This window comes from Engraulis encrasicolus, chromosome 8 (genome assembly GCF_034702125.1).
Source record: "Engraulis encrasicolus isolate BLACKSEA-1 chromosome 8, IST_EnEncr_1.0, whole genome shotgun sequence".
Lineage (NCBI taxonomy): Eukaryota > Metazoa > Chordata > Actinopteri > Clupeiformes > Engraulidae > Engraulis > Engraulis encrasicolus.
In genome coordinates, this window is record NC_085864.1 from 43,583,170 (window position 1) to 43,603,690 (window position 20,521).

The 20,521-nt window shown below is 44.4% G+C and overlaps 1 protein-coding gene across 2 annotated transcripts; it reads left to right on the forward strand.

Annotated features, from left to right (window-relative positions):
* Positions 1-823: 823 nt before the first annotated feature.
* On the forward strand, positions 824-20,506 carry p4ha3 (prolyl 4-hydroxylase, alpha polypeptide III). Of its 2 annotated transcripts, XM_063204495.1 has the most exons (13): positions 824-1,275; positions 1,880-2,037; positions 2,439-2,665; positions 6,239-6,388; positions 7,599-7,650; positions 10,393-10,556; positions 11,817-11,993; positions 13,617-13,681; positions 14,387-14,546; positions 15,091-15,153; positions 15,784-15,852; positions 17,436-17,532; positions 19,770-20,506. In XM_063204495.1, the coding sequence occupies exons 1-13, from the start codon at positions 1,094-1,096 to the stop codon at positions 19,838-19,840; spliced, it is 1,635 nt and encodes a 544-aa protein (XP_063060565.1). In that variant the 5' UTR covers positions 824-1,093; the 3' UTR covers positions 19,841-20,506. The 2 variants fall into 2 exon arrangements, 1 of the variants encoding a protein (XP_063060565.1); XR_010035709.1 differs by lacking the exon at positions 19,770-20,506 and having other exon boundaries at positions 15,095-15,153; positions 17,436-17,465.
* Positions 20,507-20,521: the final 15 nt, after the last annotated feature.

Sequence of the window (20,521 nt, forward strand, 5' to 3'; positions counted from 1 at the left end):
TAGTTTGCACATTTTTCTGTTAATGCCACTATTTGTTTATAATTTGTGGGTTCGAGTAGATTACCGGTAGTTCTTCCACATTTCTTTCTGCACGTAACTGCGGTTTGTGGCGCAAAACCGCCCTCTGGCAGCGATGCGGCAAATTGCATATTTGAGTATAACCCACACTGAAGTGTACAGCGTGGTAGGCCATCTCCCATTTTATTGCCGGTGTAGACAATTGTATTATTTTCAATCATCATCATCATCATCATCAACATCATAATCATCATTGTCATCCTCATCCTCATCATCATCATGGTTTTGGGTTAGGCTCACAGTCACTCTACACAACATGGGTATTTGTGAAAAATGTGATCTTACGCCCACCCAATTAGGCCCTATAAAATAATAATATATAATAAAATAATAATAAGTGACTATTAATTAGCAACTAATTAAAACCTGTAGGCGGCCTAGTCACGTAGATGACGGTGATGATGATGATGATGATGATGATGATGATGATGATGATGGTGATGATGATGATGATGATGATGATGATGATAATGATCAGGGCCGCTGACAGCTTTGACTGGGCCAGGACAAAGTCCTCTGAAATACATACAATGTAATGACAACACGATCCTAGGCCCCGCTTCTCCCTGGGCCCGGGACAACTGACCCCTTTGTCCCCCCCTGTTGGCTTCCCTGATGATGATGAATAGCCATTAAAAAAAATGCGATCGCGCAGATGACGATGATGTTTATGATGGTGATGAAGATGATGGTTGATGATAATTGTACGATTTAGCCAACGAGTCACAAAATATATGGAGGGCACACTGCGTGCGTAGCATGTTAAAGTGGGAAGCCCGGGCATGTCATTCCTGCACATCTCGGTGGAGATATAGGGGTGTGCGCTGCCGGAGAACTCTGCATGGACCAGGCGGCGCAACTTTCATAGAACTCTACTTAGACCGGCGAAAGAGTTGACAGCAAACGGGATTTATTAACTCTGTCGTCCTCAATTTTTATTTAAACATTGTGAATATTTATATGACAAAAGTCAAACCTGTATGAGAATCTTGCGTCACCGATATACGATCGCGCAATGTCAATATATTTCAAATTATTGACAAGTTGGTTCGTAACCAGCCTTGCCATTCCCACAAATGGAGAAATCTTCACGTCAATGATGAATGTGAGGCAAGCCATTGATACGGAAAGGAAACTCATTCATATTCTAAAATCGTACATAGACCAAGAGACAGAGAGACTGCGAGACATCCAAAGGTAAGAGCAATTAGACAGCAAAGTGTTTTGATTTTGCAATGTAATGTGCGGATACACTGTGTTGTCACTTAGCCTACTTAAAACGAAGTAATTAGGCTATGTTGTAACTTGAATGTCCATTGAGTGCAGGCTACAGTTATCTTTTAAACAAGTTTAAATTGTGTCGTCCATTGCAACGTCTGAAAATGCATCTTGAAATTACGTCTTGAAATCGGAACATCCGTCTCCATATACGGAGTGATGGGCAATCCGCATTGGCACAAGATGCGTGATATCATTCATTCCAGTGGCATGCTTCACGTGCTCAGGGTTTGGATTGTGGTCTCATATCAGTGCGGTTGCATCAGCTCCGACTTCCCAGAGGAACTTTGCCCCCTCTTCCGGAGAGGGCACACGGTGCCAAAAAAGTGTGCCTGGATTGTTAGGTCACGCAAGTTTCCTTTTGTTTTAATAGCCATGCCGCCACATCTGGCCATGACATTAAACATCAAAGAAACACTGACGACAGAGAATGACGTATCTCATGCCACCTAGTTAATTAAGAGCTGCATCACATAGGCTTTGCACTGACCTACGGTATAATCTGTGGTCGTATTCCCAACAGGTTTTACGCAAAGGTTTCTCAGCTGCACAGCACCGTCTACACCAGACTGTCCGGCACGGCTGCAGCGAACCCATTGGTGGCCTTCACCCTCATCAAACGCCTGCAGTCGGAGTGGCCCAACGTGGTCTACAGCAAAGAAGCCGAGGAGAACATCCAAGGTGGTCCAACACAACCTTCTCAACAACAAACACTTAAGATGCCCACGCTGGTTGGCACCGGTACTCCCGTGTAGTATACACTAAGGGCTTAATTCCTTTCCCCAACACACCCTTCACACTGAATATTACCTCCTCCATGCCTACAGTTCAAACTTACAAACACAGCTCACACCAACACCTTAACCCCATACCCATCATCACGCACACACTGAAAACAATCTCCTCCATGCCTGGTGTTAAAACCTACAAACACAGCTCACACCAACACCTTTACCCCATACCATTCACTCAACGCAAGCTTCTCCATGCCTGCAGTTAAAACTTACGACCCTCTCATTACATGGCAATGAGGCAGCAGCTGTTTATCCCCCATCCTGTCTTGTTATGGGGCCTTTATATAGCCCTTAGGTCTGGCTACGGCAGTGTGGAGGGGAGCCTGCCCAAGCACGAAGATGTTCAAGGAGCAGCCCAGGGCCTGATGAGACTCCAGGATGTTTACGCGCTGCGGTTGGAGGGCCTGGTCCGCGGACACTTCCAGAGGCTGACCAACCACGGCAACGCCGTGGACATCTACCGGCCGCCCGTGTCCGTACGGCTCTCTGGAGACGACTGCTTCCTTGTGGGAAAAGTAAGTAAGGCCGGCCTCTGCTGCTGCCCAGCATTTTTAAAGTCAACATGGCTTAAGAGTGAGTGAATGAATGGGCTGCTTGTTTGTTTTTATAATCGAGAGGGATAGTTTTCCAAGAAATTTGCCAATAGTTGACTAAGATGTATCACCATCACTTATCTATTAGGACAGGTCAGCCTTCCCCATCCCAAACCCCTTGATATGAGCATGTCCCTGCATTCCTTTAAAAAAGATATTTTGTGGTCTTTTATGACTTTATTGATGATAGGACAGTGTGTGAGGTGGACAGGAAGCAAATGGGGAGAGAGATGGGGAGGGGTCGCCGCATGGCAGACGAGTACCTTACCGGTTGGCCACGGCAGGGCCTGTCTCTGCATTCTTCGTCCTAAGATAAGATAAATAGGCCTACAGTATATTAAAACTTTGAAATCTCCAGCATAAATCTCCAATTTAGAGAAATTCTCAAATTCCTTTGTAAACTAAGTCTCCAACTATGTTTCCACTCCTTAAATGGATTCCCCATTGAGCACAGAAGCAGCTGAGACAGAAGAAGAGAGAAGAAAAGAGAAACCCAACACCAGGGCTCTTCCTAAGCTCTCTCTCTCTCTAAGCAGGAGGGAGCCCCGGAACCGCACAGCACAGCACAGACGCTGCACAGTGAGAGAACGGAGGATGAGCAATGGCTTTCTCATTTGCAGATCCGATTCCGAACAGACAGATGCTTTGCTTTTGTCCTGCTGAGGAGAAAGTGGAGGCTGTGGAAGCATTTAGTGGCACACGCCCACTCTCACGCTTTCCATAGAATGTAGGGGGGGATGGGTAGAGGAGAGAGAGAGAGAGAGAGAGAGAGAGAGAGACAGAGAGAGAGAGAGAGAGAGAGAGAGAGAGAGAGAGAGAGAGAGAGAGAGAGAGACAGAGAGAGAGAGAGAGACAGAGAGAGAGAGAGAGAGAGAGAGAGAGAGAGAGAGAGAGTTAGTTAGTAAGTGGGTGGTAAGTGAGGGAAGAGTGGAATTGATGAGTTTCCATTCAGATGGTGTTGAGGGATTCAGGAGCTCATTCGTGCTCATGCATGCTCTCCTTCCTTCTCCAAAACCCAAAACACACCACACTACACTCAGCGTCTGGCTGTCCGTCTGGCTGGCTGGCTAGCTTGTTGGCTTGCTGGGTGGCTGTGTTCTGTCTGGCTGGCACTGTCACTTACCACACATGGGGGTCTTGGAAAGAGAGAGAGAGAGAGAGAGAGAGAGAGAGAGAGAGAGAGAGAGAGAGAGAGAGAGAGAGAGAGAGAGAGAGAGAGAGAGAGAGAGAGAGAGAGAGAGAGAGAGAGAGAGAGAGAGAGAGAGAGCGCTCTGTGCTAAGTAGCTGCATTCAGGACCCCCCCCCCCCCCCCCACACTTACCCATCCACCCCAAGATTCCTTCCCCCTCTGCCTGAGCTATGATCTTCAGCTGATAAGAGTGTTGAAGTGAAGAGTGAAGAGTGTTGTCTCATGAGGGGGTTTCAGCATGTATCATCACGCCACTGCGTAGCAGTGTGGATCAAGTCATCACCAAGTCATAATCTTCACAAGGACAGAGATGTGGATAGCTGGAGTATGTCAAGTCGCCCCACTGACAGACAGGCCCCCAGCGCACATACACATACTTTATGATGACTGGGTGCAGTGTGTGTTGAACTGGTTTTTGAATCTGTGCAGCAGACATATTGTTGTTCAGAGAGGCCTTATTGGCTTGAGATATTGTTTTGATAATGTGTATGTTTTTAAGGATTGTCAAGCGTTTTGTTTCATGGAATCACGGAAGACGTATGTGGCATTCTGCTAAGCAAGTAGTCGTAAGATGTACAGTGCTTAAACTGCCTGCAGAAGTTTAATGCAGCGTTTCTCAACCGATGGGTTGGGACCCAAAAGTGGGTAGTGGAGAGGTCCTGGTTGGGTCACGGCGCTGTGGTGTAAAAATAAATTGCCACTTTTATTGCCAGTCACGAATTGAAACAGAGAGAAATTTAAAAATGTAAAAATTGAAAGATGTGGTATTGAATAAATGACTGATGTCAAAGACAGAGTGAAACATGGTTAATTCTCCTCTAGACTAGATGAGACATTTTGTATGTCAGGATACATTGATACTGATGCATACTATCAAATGCATGGATATATTTTTAATGTATAAATATTGGATCTCAACACAAGGACTATGGAAAATTGTGGGTCCCAAGACTATTACAGTTAAAACCACTGGAGAAATCGTACATTTCTGCCATGCAAGCTAAGATAGCCGCTATTATACATCCACGTTCATATACATCCAACTTTATTTGGCTGACTATGCACAGTGCATGAATTGCTTCTCTGAGATTGCTATTCAAGTCTCCAACTCGACCTCAAATAACTTACATAGTGTGCCATATTTTCCTTAGGCCTCTGACTCACAAACTGTTATCAAAGTCATTCTCCAATAAAAAGTCCCTGATGTTATGGTCGTTTGTTGCCATGGAATACATCGCTGAAATAAAACTGCCTACTTTGTATGGCTTGTCTCATCAATCCAAACCATATGTCTGTCTTTGCCAAGGCTGACGGGAGCAATGTTTAATTTTATAGCTGTCTAGTAAGATTTTTGAGACACACACCACTCCTTTCTTTATGCCTGGCCCAACAGTTCACCCTTATCTGTCTGTCTTTTGAATAGGTTGTCTATGATGTTGAACACCACTGCTACAAATACTTGGTTTTCTTATATGCATAGCTTTAATCAGCTCACCCTGTCTGGCTGTTTTTGAATAGGTTGCCTTTGTTACTCATAAACTTTCCTAAAAAAAATGTTTAGATATATTTTGGGGCATTTTAACCTTTACTGAGATTGGACAGTGAAAGAGGGACAGGAAATTAGTGGAGAGAGAGTCTGGGAAGGATCAGGAGTCACCGGTGTAGTGGCCCAGTGCCCTAGCGTTAGGCCACGTTAGGGCCCTGTCGCCAAAATTGTAATGGCCAAGTCTTCTCTCTGTAATGTCATAACAATGGTTTTATGATGTAATTGAGTGTTTGCAGCGAAGAGTGAACAGGCCCATCTTTAGTTAGAGGTTACTTCAGTCCACCCTGTCTATCTGCCTTTTAAACAGGAAGCTAACCCTCTTTGTGCAGATAGGCCTGCCAGCGGGGCCGTTCAGCCATTAATGAAAACACTGAACATCATACATCATACATCATACCAACATGGCTATGACTTTACGGAGAGCCTTAAATAACAGATTAAGACTTGGTCAGTACTATTTTCTTGACAGTAAGGGTATAACATTAGACTCTGTGCAAAGTGATTAATCACTTCACCCTGTCTGCCTGTCTTTTGCATGGGTTGCCTATTATGTTGAAGAGTACTGCTACTTACTGTACTTCACCTTTTTGCATACCAGTAGCTTCACACAGTTCACCTTGTCTGTCTGTCTGTCTGTCTGTCTGTCTGTCTGTCTGTCTGTCTGTCTGTCTGTCTGTCTGTCTGTCTGTCTGTCTGTCTGTCTGTCTGTCTGTCTGTCTGACTGCCTGTCTGCCTGTCTGACTGTCTCTCATTTCAATAGGTTGCCTATGATGATGAGGACTACTATCACTCTGTACAGTGGCTGGAGGAGTCAGTCAGGCTGTTCAGAGACTCCACGCTGGCTTGGATGCCGGAGAATGAGGGGAGTCTGGAGGATGCCCTCGACCATCTCGCCTTCTCCCACTTCAAGGTGAACCACCAGGCCTGAGTGATATTGTTGCATTAGTATACCGTAGTGTTAACTGAAGCAGAAAAAGAGCACACCAGAGCATAATCTCATTATTTATATTTAACCATGTCCGTTATACAGTCACGTTTTGGCCTAAACCGCTATCGGTGTCATCTTATAATCTAGCTACCCTTTTCATTCTAGTTTAGCATACCTATTGCTTTCTTAACTTTAGGAAACACACATTACATTACACTTATCTGATGATTTTATCTAAAGCGATTTACAGTTATTTACAGGTTATTGGTTACAGTCCCTGGAGCAGTAAGGGGCTCGGTGCCTTGCTCAAGAGTTTAAGGAAAGAATTCAAATCTATAGCCCTCTGATCTAAAACCAATCTCCTTAACCCCAACACTGACTAGGTCAGGCAGAGAAATACTTATCTTTTGTTCTGTTTTATATATTCTGAGAAAACCACAGTTTGATGTTAATTGGCTGTCCCCAGATGAATGGGCTCTGAAGTGACAAATCTCATTCCCTGTGACAAATGGATCATATAAAAAATTGAAACTACAGACATCCTGACTCCCAAAAGATCAGGGGGTAAGGTGGCAAATTAGAAAATGGCGGGAAGAAGGCAAACAAGTCCCCTTTTGTTACTGGCACCTTCCTCAGGTCCTACAAGAAGAAACACAGAACAAAGGACAGAGCAGAGCTGTATATAGGGGGAGAGGGTCTGTGACTGGTCAGAGATGTGATGTTGAGACTTCTGTATGTTTCCTGGCATTTTATCTCTCCGGTACCGTTATTAAAAATCTGCAGTGCTTACCAATTGAGTTGCTTGCCGCCTATATTATTTTTTTTACGACCACCTTGCTTCAGTAATCTCACAAAGCTGAGCGGAAATACTACACGAGGGTCTGGCGATAGCCAGGTTGAGCTTGGTGCATCAAGTGTGGAAAAACCTTGTCCATTTTTAATATTGTTTTTCCAGATTACACATATCTTGTGCTTGCGTTAATATCAACACAGACAGGGAAAGAATTCAGCCCCACTGGTCATTGTTATGAGTTTTCATCCCACGTTCATCCCACCATGGGAATGAGATTTAATGTGTTCTCCACAAACAGACAAGATTGGATTATACCGTATTGACAACAGATGTCTTTGTTGTGGTTGTCTGAATCCCATTTTCATTTTATTTCTTTCTCTCTCTCTGCTTCTTTTTCAGACAGGAAACATTTCTTATGCACTGAGTCTCTCGCAGGAATTGCTACGTCATGGTAAACTTTTCCAGCCATAACAGTTTCGCGTCAGCCCATATACTGTGTAGCGTGAAAGAGAAAAAACAGCTGTATATCATATCACGTGAAAAAAAATGTAGCTGTTTTTCCCCTCCGAGGCGCACGGGAGAGTTTGTCTTCATCCCGACTGTCTGAATAGTGATGCAATCCCAGGTGAAAAAGTGGTTCAATTTAGTACAATAAAAGCATGACTGAAGTGTACTTAGCATGTTAAAAGTGCACTCATGCTTTTTGTGCTAAGAAAAAGTATGTTTACAATATGCTTATTTAAAGTGTACTTAAAATTAGATGTAATTAAGTTGCTCTCAAAGAAAGTACACTTAGCGAACCATACTTCAAGTGGACTTAAAAGATGTTCGGCTAAAGTGTATTTAGATGAATATACTAATAGTGTTCTAATAGTGAACTTACTAAAAGTGTATTTTTTTAATAACATATTGCAATTGTACTTTTTTAAAGTGCAATATGATTACACTTCACCCAAATGTCTTTGAAGTGTGATTTTCTATAGTGCGCTTTAAAGTAAATCGTTTTAACATATTGCAAGTACACTTTTTCTAAGTGCACCATGATTGTACTTCACCCAAATATCTTAAAAGTGTGCGCGCCCACTTTGATTCTACTACCCTGGGAGTTCACTGCACAACACCAAAAACCAAGACACAAGTTCCAGTTTTCGTTCTATTTATTTACCACCACTGGATTAAAAGTCAAAGGGGTAGGCCTAGTTGTCTCTGTCCATTACCCACGGGGGAACCCACCCACGCCCAAGTCAGAAGTCTCCAATGGAATGCTTGGACAGTCCAGCCACCAAGTCCATCCGTGCGGGGGTTGCGAGGTGAATTACACTGCAACGGGGGCATGGCACACACGTTCAATCGGGAGCAGCTGGCGGTGATGAGAAGCGATGGGAGTTCTTCTGCGTAGGCCCGGAATAGCTGGTTGGTCTTCAGCAGTCTTGGGTGCGAGCGAGAGGAAAAGAGAGAGCGAGAGAGAGAGGCGCACTCACGGGGGCCACAGTAACCAGGCGAATACGAGTCACTCATCTTCACGATGGGGTGCATGTCGTCTCACCCCTTTCCATCGAGGCAGGTTCACCTGGCCGTCACTCTGATTGCGGACTCCTTCTGGGCACTATGCCAGTCGCGCTCTCCTCCGAGCTGCCAGTTTGCCTTCTGATCCATAGGATCGCGTCCACTTCTCATCCAACTTCTCGTCCCTTTCGCCTGGCTCTGTCCGGTTACCGGTGTCCGACGTCTCCCATCTTGCCGCTCCACTCTCACCTCTCTCTCCCCTCAGGATGGCATTCTCGCAGTCATCTCTCCTTGCGGCTTCCTCCTCACAGTCTAGTTTCTTGCTGTTTAAAACTCTGCTCCCCAACCCACGTGCACCAATCACCTCCATCCTCCTCACCTGCGCTCCATTATCCTAATCATGCTCCAGGTGCATTACATTGGGAATGAATGACATCTAGTTTTCGGTTCACTTGGGCCTCAATTGTCACCCCGTGACACTTACACAAAGTGCCTTTACCCATAATGCACCATCATGCATGTCTCATCATGCAATGCATTTCTTGGAGGTAAATTTCTCAAACAGAAAGCCATTCATCCTGAAGGAATATTTTTGGTTTGCATGAAAATATTACTCATTGTTATATTCTGTGTTTATTTCAGGGGTTTTTAAAATTTAAAGTGGTACACAAAAAATGACCATGTTCCCACCGTCATTATGATGGTCACGTATATGTTCTGGTTTATATGGGCTCACACTTCCCCCAGTATCACGGTTGGAGGTAAGTAGGAATTAATTGTTCAAACAATGATTACAATGTCACCATTACTCATTAATCCAAGTGATCAATTGCAGGAAGGAGGATCAAGATTGAAAGAAGGTGAAATGTGTACCTGAAATCTCTGTAACAATGCAATGATTGTAAATGTCAGGCATGCTAGGCATGCATACTGTAACACTACTGTGACTGTGGTTGTGCGTAGTGTTCAAGCTCTGAGGACCAACATGGATTGTAATATTTCATTTATATTATTTCATGTACTTGGGAGAGTACTGTAAATACACTTCAAGCATACCTGTTATATATTTACAATACTTAATATGATATACTTTTTACATACTTAAAATGTTCCAATGTTGTCCAAAGAAGCATGAAGTTAATATACTTTTATTGAACTTCTAGTAACAATAAAATGTTATAGAAGTGTACTCAAGCACACTATTAATGCCATACGAATGCATGAAAAGCGTGTTTGGAGCATACTTTCAAAAGTGTGCTTGTAGTGCACTTAAAGTTGTCCAAAAGCGGTGCCAATTTAGCATCCTCAGTGTGCTGCAAGTGTGCTGAAGTACTGCTTTAGTAGTGCTTCAGCGCACTAATAGTGCAACGAAGCGCACTTTAAATCGCCGAAAATAGTACACTTTGTACTAAGTACGGTCAAAAAAAGTACACTTTAATTATATGGGTTTTTCACCTGGGATTGGTCTCTCTTCCAAAAGTCTTTTAAGAATATCAATCAAAACCATGAATTGTGTTTTTGCATAGAGAGAGAGCTCATCTTCTGTGCCAAAGTAAATACGGGAGCTTCACTGCCAGTGCTGCCAGAGGCTTGTTTTGTTTTCTTCATTTACTTTCTGATGACGGCATTATTTTGCCTCTGTTTTCTTAACCTGCCTCCTTGTCATCTTCCACATTACCATCCAAAGATCCTCTGAATGGAAGAGTGCTGCTCAATGTTGAGAAGTACGAGAGGCTTCTTGTTGAAAACCCACCTGTGGCCACCACCGCCAGCGTCCTAAAAAGACCCTCCACCACATACCTGAGGACCAGAAACGCCTATGAGAAGCTCTGCCAAACACAAGGCTCTCAGGTAACTCCTATGTACTTTATTGTCTGCTTCTTCTACTGACATTACAGGATTTGAAATTATGTTATAGCAGACACTTTATGACGACTGCGTTCAGGTGGTCTACTGACATACACAGACAACATTTATTTTTGACCATTAAGGTATTTTTTGAAGGTATGCTTTCATTTGACAACTTAGCCATATACAACCATACTGAATTACCTCTTCTCGTTCGAACGGCTAATGGTTTATTTCTGCACGGCTGTTGTACAAAGTAGTTTGACGGTTTTAGTGGCCTTTAAGATTGATGGTCTAGGGCCGGCCTTCTTTCTCTGTAAAAAGAAACACCTCCAAGAGCATCATCTCTAAGGCTGGAAAATCTGTCAATTTGGCTTATCTGTAGGCAAGGCTGGCCTGGGCCCATAAACCTGCCTGGGCATTTTTGGTATAGACCAGCCCATCGCCCTCACACCCATATTACAATCATGATGGTCTCTGTCTACTATATTAAGGATGCTCCGATGGGCCGCCCCATCTAAAGTAGGCCGGTCTTTAAAGGAAATTTTGAACATAAATAAATAAATAAAGCGTCAGCCCTTGAAGATCGTCGGCCCACCGGGAAAATGCCCTGTATGCCACATTACCAGTTCATCCCTGTCTGTTGGTCTTGCACCACAGCAAGGTCTGTAGAGTCCAACACTCTAATCCAAACGAACATAACTTATCGCCTTTGATTGTTATGACATCACAGTGAGTTTGAACACTGTGTGCTGTTGCCTGCCTGCCCGCCCACATGCTGTTGGCTGAGACTGTGGACAAGATGATGCTGTTAAAGTTGGAGAAGGTGACGCATCGCACAAACACAATGTGTTTACCAAGACACATCCTGCCAGCTGTTTCAGTGCAGTTTTGCAGGAGCTCCGAGTGTGTTTGTTAGTTCATGTCGCCTTAAATCTATCCAAGATGTATCCTTTTCCCCAAGCCTTAGTTCTGACCTATATCATCAGCTTACCAGTTGCCAACACAGACATCAAATTTGGCCACCCGGTGTAGTGGGTAAACAAGACGGAAAAAAATGTGGGGCACATTTCAAGAGCAAATGGAAAATAAATGCAAAACAAGTAAAACAGCATTAGCCCCTTTTCCTTTAGCGTTTTTGTTTTAGGCTTCTCTCTCTCTCTCTCTCTCTCTCTCTCTCTCTCTCTCTCTCTCTCTCTCTCTCTCTCTCTCTCTCTCTCTGGGTTTGCTATAATGAAGTGCATATGTTTGATTATATCGAAGCCAAAGCACTATGAGGACCCGGAGCTGTTTTGCGATTACTTCAGCAATGGCAGCCCAGGCCTGCTGCTGCAGCCCGTGAGGAGGGAGGTGGTGAGCTTCCAGCCCTACGTGGTCCTGTATCACAACTTCACCACAGACAGCGAAGCCGAGAGCATCAAGGGGGTGGCTCAGCCAGCAGTGAGTATCGGATATCCCCCGTACACATGTGATGGATACCTTGTTGTGTCTAATGACCTGACCTTTATAGTTAGGAAGTATAGTGACAGGGAGTGGAGATGCCCCACCAGGACTCGAACCCTGGGCCTTCTGAGCCTGACTCTTTGGTGCAGCGGTTGCAGTTTGGGACCCCAGGAGGTCTGGGTTCGAGTCCTATCCGGGGCAACTCTTGTCCGCTTTACTGTAGTAGTTAGGCTTAGATAATTGGCATAGTGTTAGATAATTTTCCAAAAAATGACTTTACTTTCCAAATTGTGTTTTTTACAGTATTATTTATATAAAACATACATAGACGTAAAATTCACAAAAGTGTGAAATCCCTACTCCACTCAATTGCTTAACCCATAATTATATAAAACATAAAGAAGAATGCTGTGTTAAAACTTGCAGTTGTGCTCTTCCATGAGAACTCCAGTGCATAAACTGTAAGTCGATGTGAAATGCTCCTTCACATTAAATTGATCAAAAAGCCCACAGACTTCTCTTCACTGTTGGGGTAGCAGCAAGCTATAATGCCATTTTTAGTCATTCAAACTTGGATGAGGTTTAATAATGTAGTAAGTGCTATGGGAGGAGGAAGCCCAGTAATGAAACTCTGAAGGACACATGGTATTTTTCCAAAACTATTTGAGTTACTTGCAGGATATATACTGTCCCGCTTCCAGCGTTTGGCTGGCGTTCCTCCCAGCCCTTCCAAATTATCCCACGGTGCATGGAAAAACATATACTAACTCTCCAACTCACTGAGCGCAGAGTAACACACAAGTATTGGTGCCACACTGTTGTGGATCTCTGAAACGTGATGATGGCACTATATTGAAAGCAGTGCTGTCTTTACTATCTCTCTTCAGAGTTTTTGGCTCTGTTTGAACACGTTTTCCACAGGCCTGATCAAATTCAAAGCCCCACTCACTTATTTCACCGCTTAAGTCAACACGCTGCATGACGACACTGCTTGACCATGATTAGAAACAGGCTGGGTAAACTTCTCATCTCTCCTCTCATCTATCCCTTACCCTCCTTTCCTTTCCTCTTCTCTTCTCTTCTTTCCTTTCATCGCCTCCCCTTCTCCTCTCTTCTCTTCTCTTCTCTTCTCTTCTCTTCTCTTCTCTTCTCTTCTCTTCTCTTCTCTTCTCTTCTCTTCTCTTCTCTTCTCTTCTCTTCTCTCCTCTCCTCCTCCCTCTCCGCTCCTCTTCTCAAGGCCTCAAGCTAATCATCCGTTCCGCTTTGTCTTGGCTCGACATCAGCAGTCATTAGCCACTCTGCAGATTTTCTTTTGTTTGAGGGTCGACTCCAATTATTGATTGCTATCACTTAAATTCTTTGGGTGTTTTTGTTAGTTTTTAGTTTTTCCTTACCCTGAAGGTGCATGAGCTTTCACATCCACACATTCTCATACTACCGGGTTCTTGCCCATATTTGAGCATAAATGTGAAATAAAAGTCCTAAGAAAAGATTGGGCAAGGGTGTGTCTGCATGCAAGTCTAAATTCATACAGTTGTTATCAGGCGTACCAGGAAGTTTTAAGGCCAAAGCCTTAACTAATGACTTATAACATCTTTTTTTGTCTTTTTGAATGTCCAGCTGAGGAGATCTGTTGTTGCATCTGGTGTGAACCAATCTACAGTTGACTATCGAATTAGTAAAAGGTATGACTTCAACTGATTTGTTTGGCTTATATCTTTCTGCAAAATTTCAATACCTTAGTGATATGTGTGTATTGACCCATTGCTTGTCCATAGTTTGATTTCACCACTAAGTGATAAAATAGCCATAGTTCCGCCTTTCAGAATCTTTGCAATACAATGATGAAGCCAATTTTAATACTGATGGATGTCATTCCATGTCAAATGGTTACATTGGGTTTTTTTTAACGTAAAATGTGTTTTTTGGGCCTTTATTATGACAGGAGGTAGGAAATGAGCAGGAGAGAGATATGGGGTAGGTCTGGGAAATGACCCCGTCTGGACTAGGACCGGTGTCCCCATGGGCATGCAAGCCCAAATGTGGGGGGCTTAGCGCGCTGCACCACAGCGTCCCCCTAGATAGATTTTTGTACCAAACTATAAATGTGATAAGCCACGGCAGGGCCAGCAACATCCATCTTAACGGTAGGGCACTGGGTTACTACAAGAGCGACCTGGGATCGATTCTGGCCTGGGTCATTTGCTTATCCTTCCCCATCTCTTTCACCCGACTCATTTTCTGTCTCTACTCCACTGTCCTGTCCAAAATAGGCAAAAGGCAAAAAAGCTCTAAAAATACATTTTAAAAAGATGAATTAGTATGGCCAGAGTGGTGTATACGTCTCTTAGTATGGCTTGCAATGATGTTTTCTGCTTGTGTGACTACAGTGCCTGGTTGAAAGAGACAGCCCACCCCAGCATCGGGAGGCTGGATAAGCGTGTCCAGGCGGTGACGGGCCTAAACGTGCAGCACCCTTACGCAGAGTACCTGCAGGTGGTGAACTACGGCATTGGAGGACACTACGAGCCACACTTCGATCACGCCACGGTAACGCCACATTTCATTATACATTTAATAGACCCTGTCATGGCCCTACCGTGGCTCAACTGGTAGGGCACTCGTATGCTATGCGGCCGACCCGAGTTCGATTCCCGGCCTGGGTCCTTTGACGTCACTTCCCCATCTCTCTCTCCCCACTCACTTCCTGTCATAACTGTCACTATCCTATCAAATAAAGGCAAAAAGCCACATATATATATATTATATAAACAGAGCCTGTTATACAAAGCGGGTAAAACAAAGTAACAAAAGTTTGGGGAGATATTAAGTGCAGCAATACACAGTACGTTTATTTGATATTATGTCCCAATACAAGTAATGTTACTCTACGTATCAGCCTTTACTGGCCTACTGTCAGGAATGTTGTTCTATTTGGCTAAACGAATAAAAAATACTTTGTATACAAACATGTGTTGATAATAGTAAACTTGTTCAATTAATGTAATTTCTTTTTTTATTTTGTTATTCTCTTCATATGGCATTGACAGTATGTGGTTTACTATTCAATCACTTCTTCAACCCCTCTCCCCAGTCAGAGTCCAGCCCTCTCTACAAGCTCAACAGCGGAAATCGAGTGGCTACCTTCATGATATACGTGAGTGAACAACCTTTCTGTTTTCCTTTTGGGACGACAAAAAAAAGACCTGTGTGCCTCCTTTGTTTCACAGAACAGTTTCTCTGCGGTGTGTAAGGCCAGCCTTGTTCAGCTCAGCTAGGCCTAATATAACTTGCTATATCTCTAGAGCCTGCATGAAAATGATCGAATGGTCTCCGAACGAAACTCCCCGTACCTTAAAACATTCCAGTGGAGAGAACAAGAGCTGCAGGTCTGTTGGTTTTGGAGACCACGCTTGGCTTTGCCAACTCCCACATGCAGAGCCTGTGGTTCTTCTAGGCAGTGCTGGACCGTGCTGGTTCTGCCATTAACCCAGGTGTCAACACGCTTGGTGGAGCCAGCTCCCACATGCAGGAGTCTGTGGGTCTAGGCCGTGCTAGGCTGAGCTGTGCTGGGCTGTGCTGGGCTGCGCTGGGCTGCGCTGGGCTGCGCTGGGCTGCGCTGTGCTTGGCTGCCCTGGGCTGCGCTGGGCTGCACTGGGCTGCGCTGGGCTGCGCTGTGCTGGGCTGCGCTGTGCTGGGCTGCGCTGGTTCTGCCATTAGCCCAGGTGTCAACACGGTTTGTGGAGCCAGCTCAGCGGTGAATGTTGTCGTCTCCTTCCCCCCACAGCTCAGTGCGGTGGACGCAGGTGGATCCACAGCCTTCATCTACGCCAACTTCAGTGTCCCAGTTGTACAGGTAACGGCCGGTCTTTGCAAGGCTACTTACATTTCTTCCTTTGACAGATGCTCTTTATTCACGGCTACCTACAACTGAGGAATAATACGAAAGCTTTAGATATATAGGCGAATGAGAATAGGGAAACATTATCTTGAACAGTAAGCATTTTCTCTGTAGAAAGCCTATTCGAGTAAGCATTTTATCAGTTTATAAAAGTTTGGCGACATTTCAAAGGTATGTAGTCTATCTTCGAAAAAGTGAGGAAAGAGAGTTTTTCTAAAGTGGTCAGAAAGTGCTGACTCTAGTCAGTCTCTGTGCTCCCTGGCTCCATCTGAGTTTGTTGGAGTCTGTCCCTTTGGCATCATACTACTCTCACACCTTCAAATCACCTCAAGACAGGACTTGTTCTCTGTGTCATTCACTCCCCACAGTCGTCAGATTGCTGCGTGAGAGTTGAGATAAGAGAATTTTCTCCCCCTCTTAGCAGGGGGGGCAGACAGTGAATAAAGATCTTTATTATGTCTGAAAATGTTAGTGTATAGGAGAGAGAGAGAGAGAGAGAGAGAGAGAGAGAGAGAGAGAGAGAGAGAGAGAGAGAGAGAGAGAGAGAGAGAATAGAACACATACAGATAGAAAGAGCGAGCGAGCGAGCGAGTGAGCTAGGGGCAAGAGTCCGTATGCGAGTATGTGTGCTAGACTGCTGGTATATGGATACCTCAGCACAAAGAAGCTTTTGTCTCTTTTTGAGCGCACTGTGTTGTCTTTGATAAATGAACTAGCACTGACACTTTACAGGATTTGGGCAGGCAGGGGGTTTGGCCCCCTTGACCCCCATGGCTGATAACTGAGGTCTCATGGCTATGGTTGTCTCTCAAGGAGACCACATAGGGGCTTCAGAAAAGTAAAATACTCAATAGAAAAACATGCAGAATCTTAAATGGTGCAATTGTGCACTTTAGTGTTTGTGGTTTAGTGTGAATGGCGTATTAATTGTTATGCACTAAAAACATAGTGCACAAAGTGCACAAGTGCACCATCTGAGACACAGAAACAGTGTGTAGCTTCTACTGTATATACAGTGTGTACGCCTACCTCCATATGAACTATCAGTTTCAACATATTGTTTAACTTTGTAAAACACATCTTAAGAACATAGGATTCATACAAGATTGTAGGTCTTACATAGTCTTATATAGAAAGTGTTGGATCTCCTGTGTGGTCCGATGTTTGGCCTTTACCTAGTGTTTTATTTCAAATCTATTTTTATGTGCTTTCATGCCTCTAATGGCTGTAGAACAGTGAAGATTATATAAAGAGTGGGATAGAGATGGGAGTAAGGTTGGGAAACGACTCAGGCCTCACGTCATGGGCAAGTAGCCCATATGGTACATCAGCACGATCATCACCACTGGACACCCTTTACCTGATGGTTGTGTGTGTGTGTGTGTGTGTGTGTGTGCGTGTGTGTGTGTGTGCGTGTGTGTGTGTGTGTGTGTGTGTGTGTGTGTGTGTGTGTGTGTGTGTGTGTGTGTGTGTGTGTGTGTGTGTGTGTGTGTGTGTGTGTGCGTGCGTGCGTGCGTACGTGTGTGTTTGCGTTCCAGAATGCTGCCCTCTTCTGGTGGAACCTCCACCGTAATGGCGAAGGCGACGAGGACACACTGCACGCTGGCTGCCCTGTCCTAGTTGGAGACAAGTGGGGTGAGAGAATAATGCAATACATTGGTTTTTAAAAAATGTATATATTTTTAGGGGCTTTTATGCCTTTATTTGATAGGACATCTGAGATGGTGACAGGAAGCGAGTGGGACAAAGAGACAGGGTGGGATCGGGAAACGACCCTGGCTGGACTCAAACCGGGGTCCCCGTGGGCATGCAAGCCCAAATGTTGGGGGCTTAGTGCGCTGCGCTACAGCACCCCCTGCAATACATTGTTAATCATTTATAGTCCTAAGTCCTTAGCAGCCATTTGGAATTCAGGGAGCGCTCATCCACAAAAACAAAAGTCCAGTTGCCAGACATTCTAGTAGTATGAGAGAGTGGTCTGCACTCTCTGTACTGTATAAGCTCAAAAGCCCTGTTATTATTGAACAAATGGCAATGTTTCAATCCCTTTTAGACAATCCATTTTAGACAGCTTAGGTCCTTCTTAGACAGCTAAGCCATCCAACATTTAGACTTTTTCAAAATACTAAAGAAGAAGAATATAATTTTTTCCCGTAGCTAACAAACGTATGATGAATTCATGTTGAAAAGCATTCAACCTTCACGAGCACATCATTATATCACCAAATAATCGTAGAATTTATATCCTTTCATAGCCAGAGACCTTAAGTGATTTTGGGGAAACCTTAGAGGTGAAAGGAGTAGAGGCGGAGGTTCCTCGTCTTTCATAAAAACCTAGCGCCACCACATCTGTTGGCCATTACAAGTCAGTGAGGGATGACTTTGGGAGGTCTCCACTCTGCTTAAACTCTATATACAGCACCGGCAAATGACGTGCTAAGCGTCTGCAGAGCCGTTGACAGATATGACCAGGCCCTGGGACAAAGTCATTTGAAAGGGTCCCCCACCCGATACATACAAAGTACTATATAATGGAGATCTATTACTGGGCCCTCTCTCTCCCTGGGCCCATTGTCCCACTCCTGCTGACCCATTTGCCCACTGCTGTTGGCTTCCCAGAGCATGTGTGCAGTGCCTTTCATAGGGGACTTTTTAAGTGCGTTCCACAGCCTCATAGAGAGTAGAGGGGGGGACGTTGGGAGTTGCAATTGTGTGCAGGCCTGAGTGTGGACTGACTGACTGACTGACTGACTGATGGGACACTCACTCCATGCAGTGGCAGTAGTGGAAAACTCCTTCTAATCCCCACTGATCGTCAGGTGGTCTTTGACCCCTGTCTGATTGAAAACATGCAGCCTCACACAGAGAGGAATCGGATGACAGGAACAAGTCAAAACCCTTAGCATAAAAAACCACCCTGTATTGCTGTGTTTGTCTTGCGTATAGTGGGGACTCATTAAAGGATCCAGTCCATTTGAAAGGAAAATCAGGTTCTCGGCCAAGATCGCATTGCACTTTCCTCTTTTAAAATTTAGAAACGTGGATAGTCTGATTTCAATTTGTTTTTGTTTTTTTTGTTTTTCTAATGATACGGAACTAATTAGTCTTCATTTGGATCCCATTTAAATTCATTTGATCGTCCAAAAATGCAACAGACTCCGTGCCTTACTGTTATAAGGAGATTATGAAGTGAATTAAATGATGTATCAGTAATAAAATTGACAAAGTGTACATCTTCACTGTCACTGTAGCACATCTTGGCATCAATAGGCCACATCTGAAATTCTCATTGCGCATCAGCTAACACCATACGTAGCAGTTCGCTCTGACTTAATCTACACATGGTTTACAGCTCATCACCACCACCACATGCAGTTAGACTCTGTGTTGGTGGGGTCGGAATGTGCTTAAACACTTTTGCACTGTGTTGCTGTTGAAAGTGCCAAATGACCCTTAAGTGCTCTCTCTATGGCCTCTTCCTGCTAGGGATGCGAACGATTAATCGATTAATCGACTTTAATCGATCAATGCATTAATAGATTAAAAAACATTAATCGCAATTACAGTAATCGCCAATTCAACTGACAAGAGGTCTAGGTGAAGTGGGCATGCGAAGAGTGTGTGAAGAGGGGTGTGAATAGTGGGAATATATAAATCACCTTTGGATTAAATAATTTAAATAGAATTAATTCAAATGTAGCATTTTATTGCAATTTTTAATTTTAATTTTTAGATTTAGTAGTTTTATTTTCGAGAAACATTGAGATTTCAGAGGAAAAACGCAGCTTATCAATTAATCGTAAGTCGATCGATAAGGCAATCAACTAACGATGAATGAATTAATCGATCATTTGCATTCCTACTTCCTGCAGTGGCAAACAAGTGGATCCATGAGCACGGGCAGGAGTTCCAACGGCCCTGCAGTCAAGACCCTGACGAATGAGAGACACTCACTCAAGCACAGCGCAGCGGACTGGAGGAATCAAGAAGACAGCAGCAGCAGTGGGAAGAAGAAAATGAAGAGCAGTGGAAAAAGAGCAAACGGCAAAAAAAGAGAGCGAAAAAGTGGGAAGGAGTGAAGAAGAGAAGAAGATAGAAGAGGAGCGACTTGATTGTGCCTGCATGGCTGGGACCGTTTGGAGTACAAGAGCCAACCTCCACAATGGAGCGGTTGCACCAAGAGTGGAGAGAGTGGAGAGAAGGAGGAGGGGGGGGGGGACGGCAAACCCCAGTGAAAGAAATGAGGAGAGAAAGAGAGTGAGAGTGGGAGAGAGAGAGTGGTTTGGTATGGGGGGAAGAGTGGAAGGAATCAGGAGAGGAGGGAGAGAGTTGGAGAGAGAGAGAGTAGTGGTGGTGGTGGTGGTGGTGGTGTGGTGGGGAGGAGAGTGGAAGGAATAGGAAGAGGATTGGCTATCTGCCCACGACAGCGTTTGGAGAATTCCGCTTCCCTCAGGGAGAGGAAGGAGAGACGGAGGGGCACGTGCTGAGACAGTCAAAGGATGACGAGTGGGGTGACTAATGGAGCAAGTGTGTGCATGCGTCTCTGTGTCATTGTGACCGAGGGAGGGAAGAATTTGTGTGTGTGTGTGTGTGTGTGTGTGTGTGTGTGTGTGTGTGTGTGTGT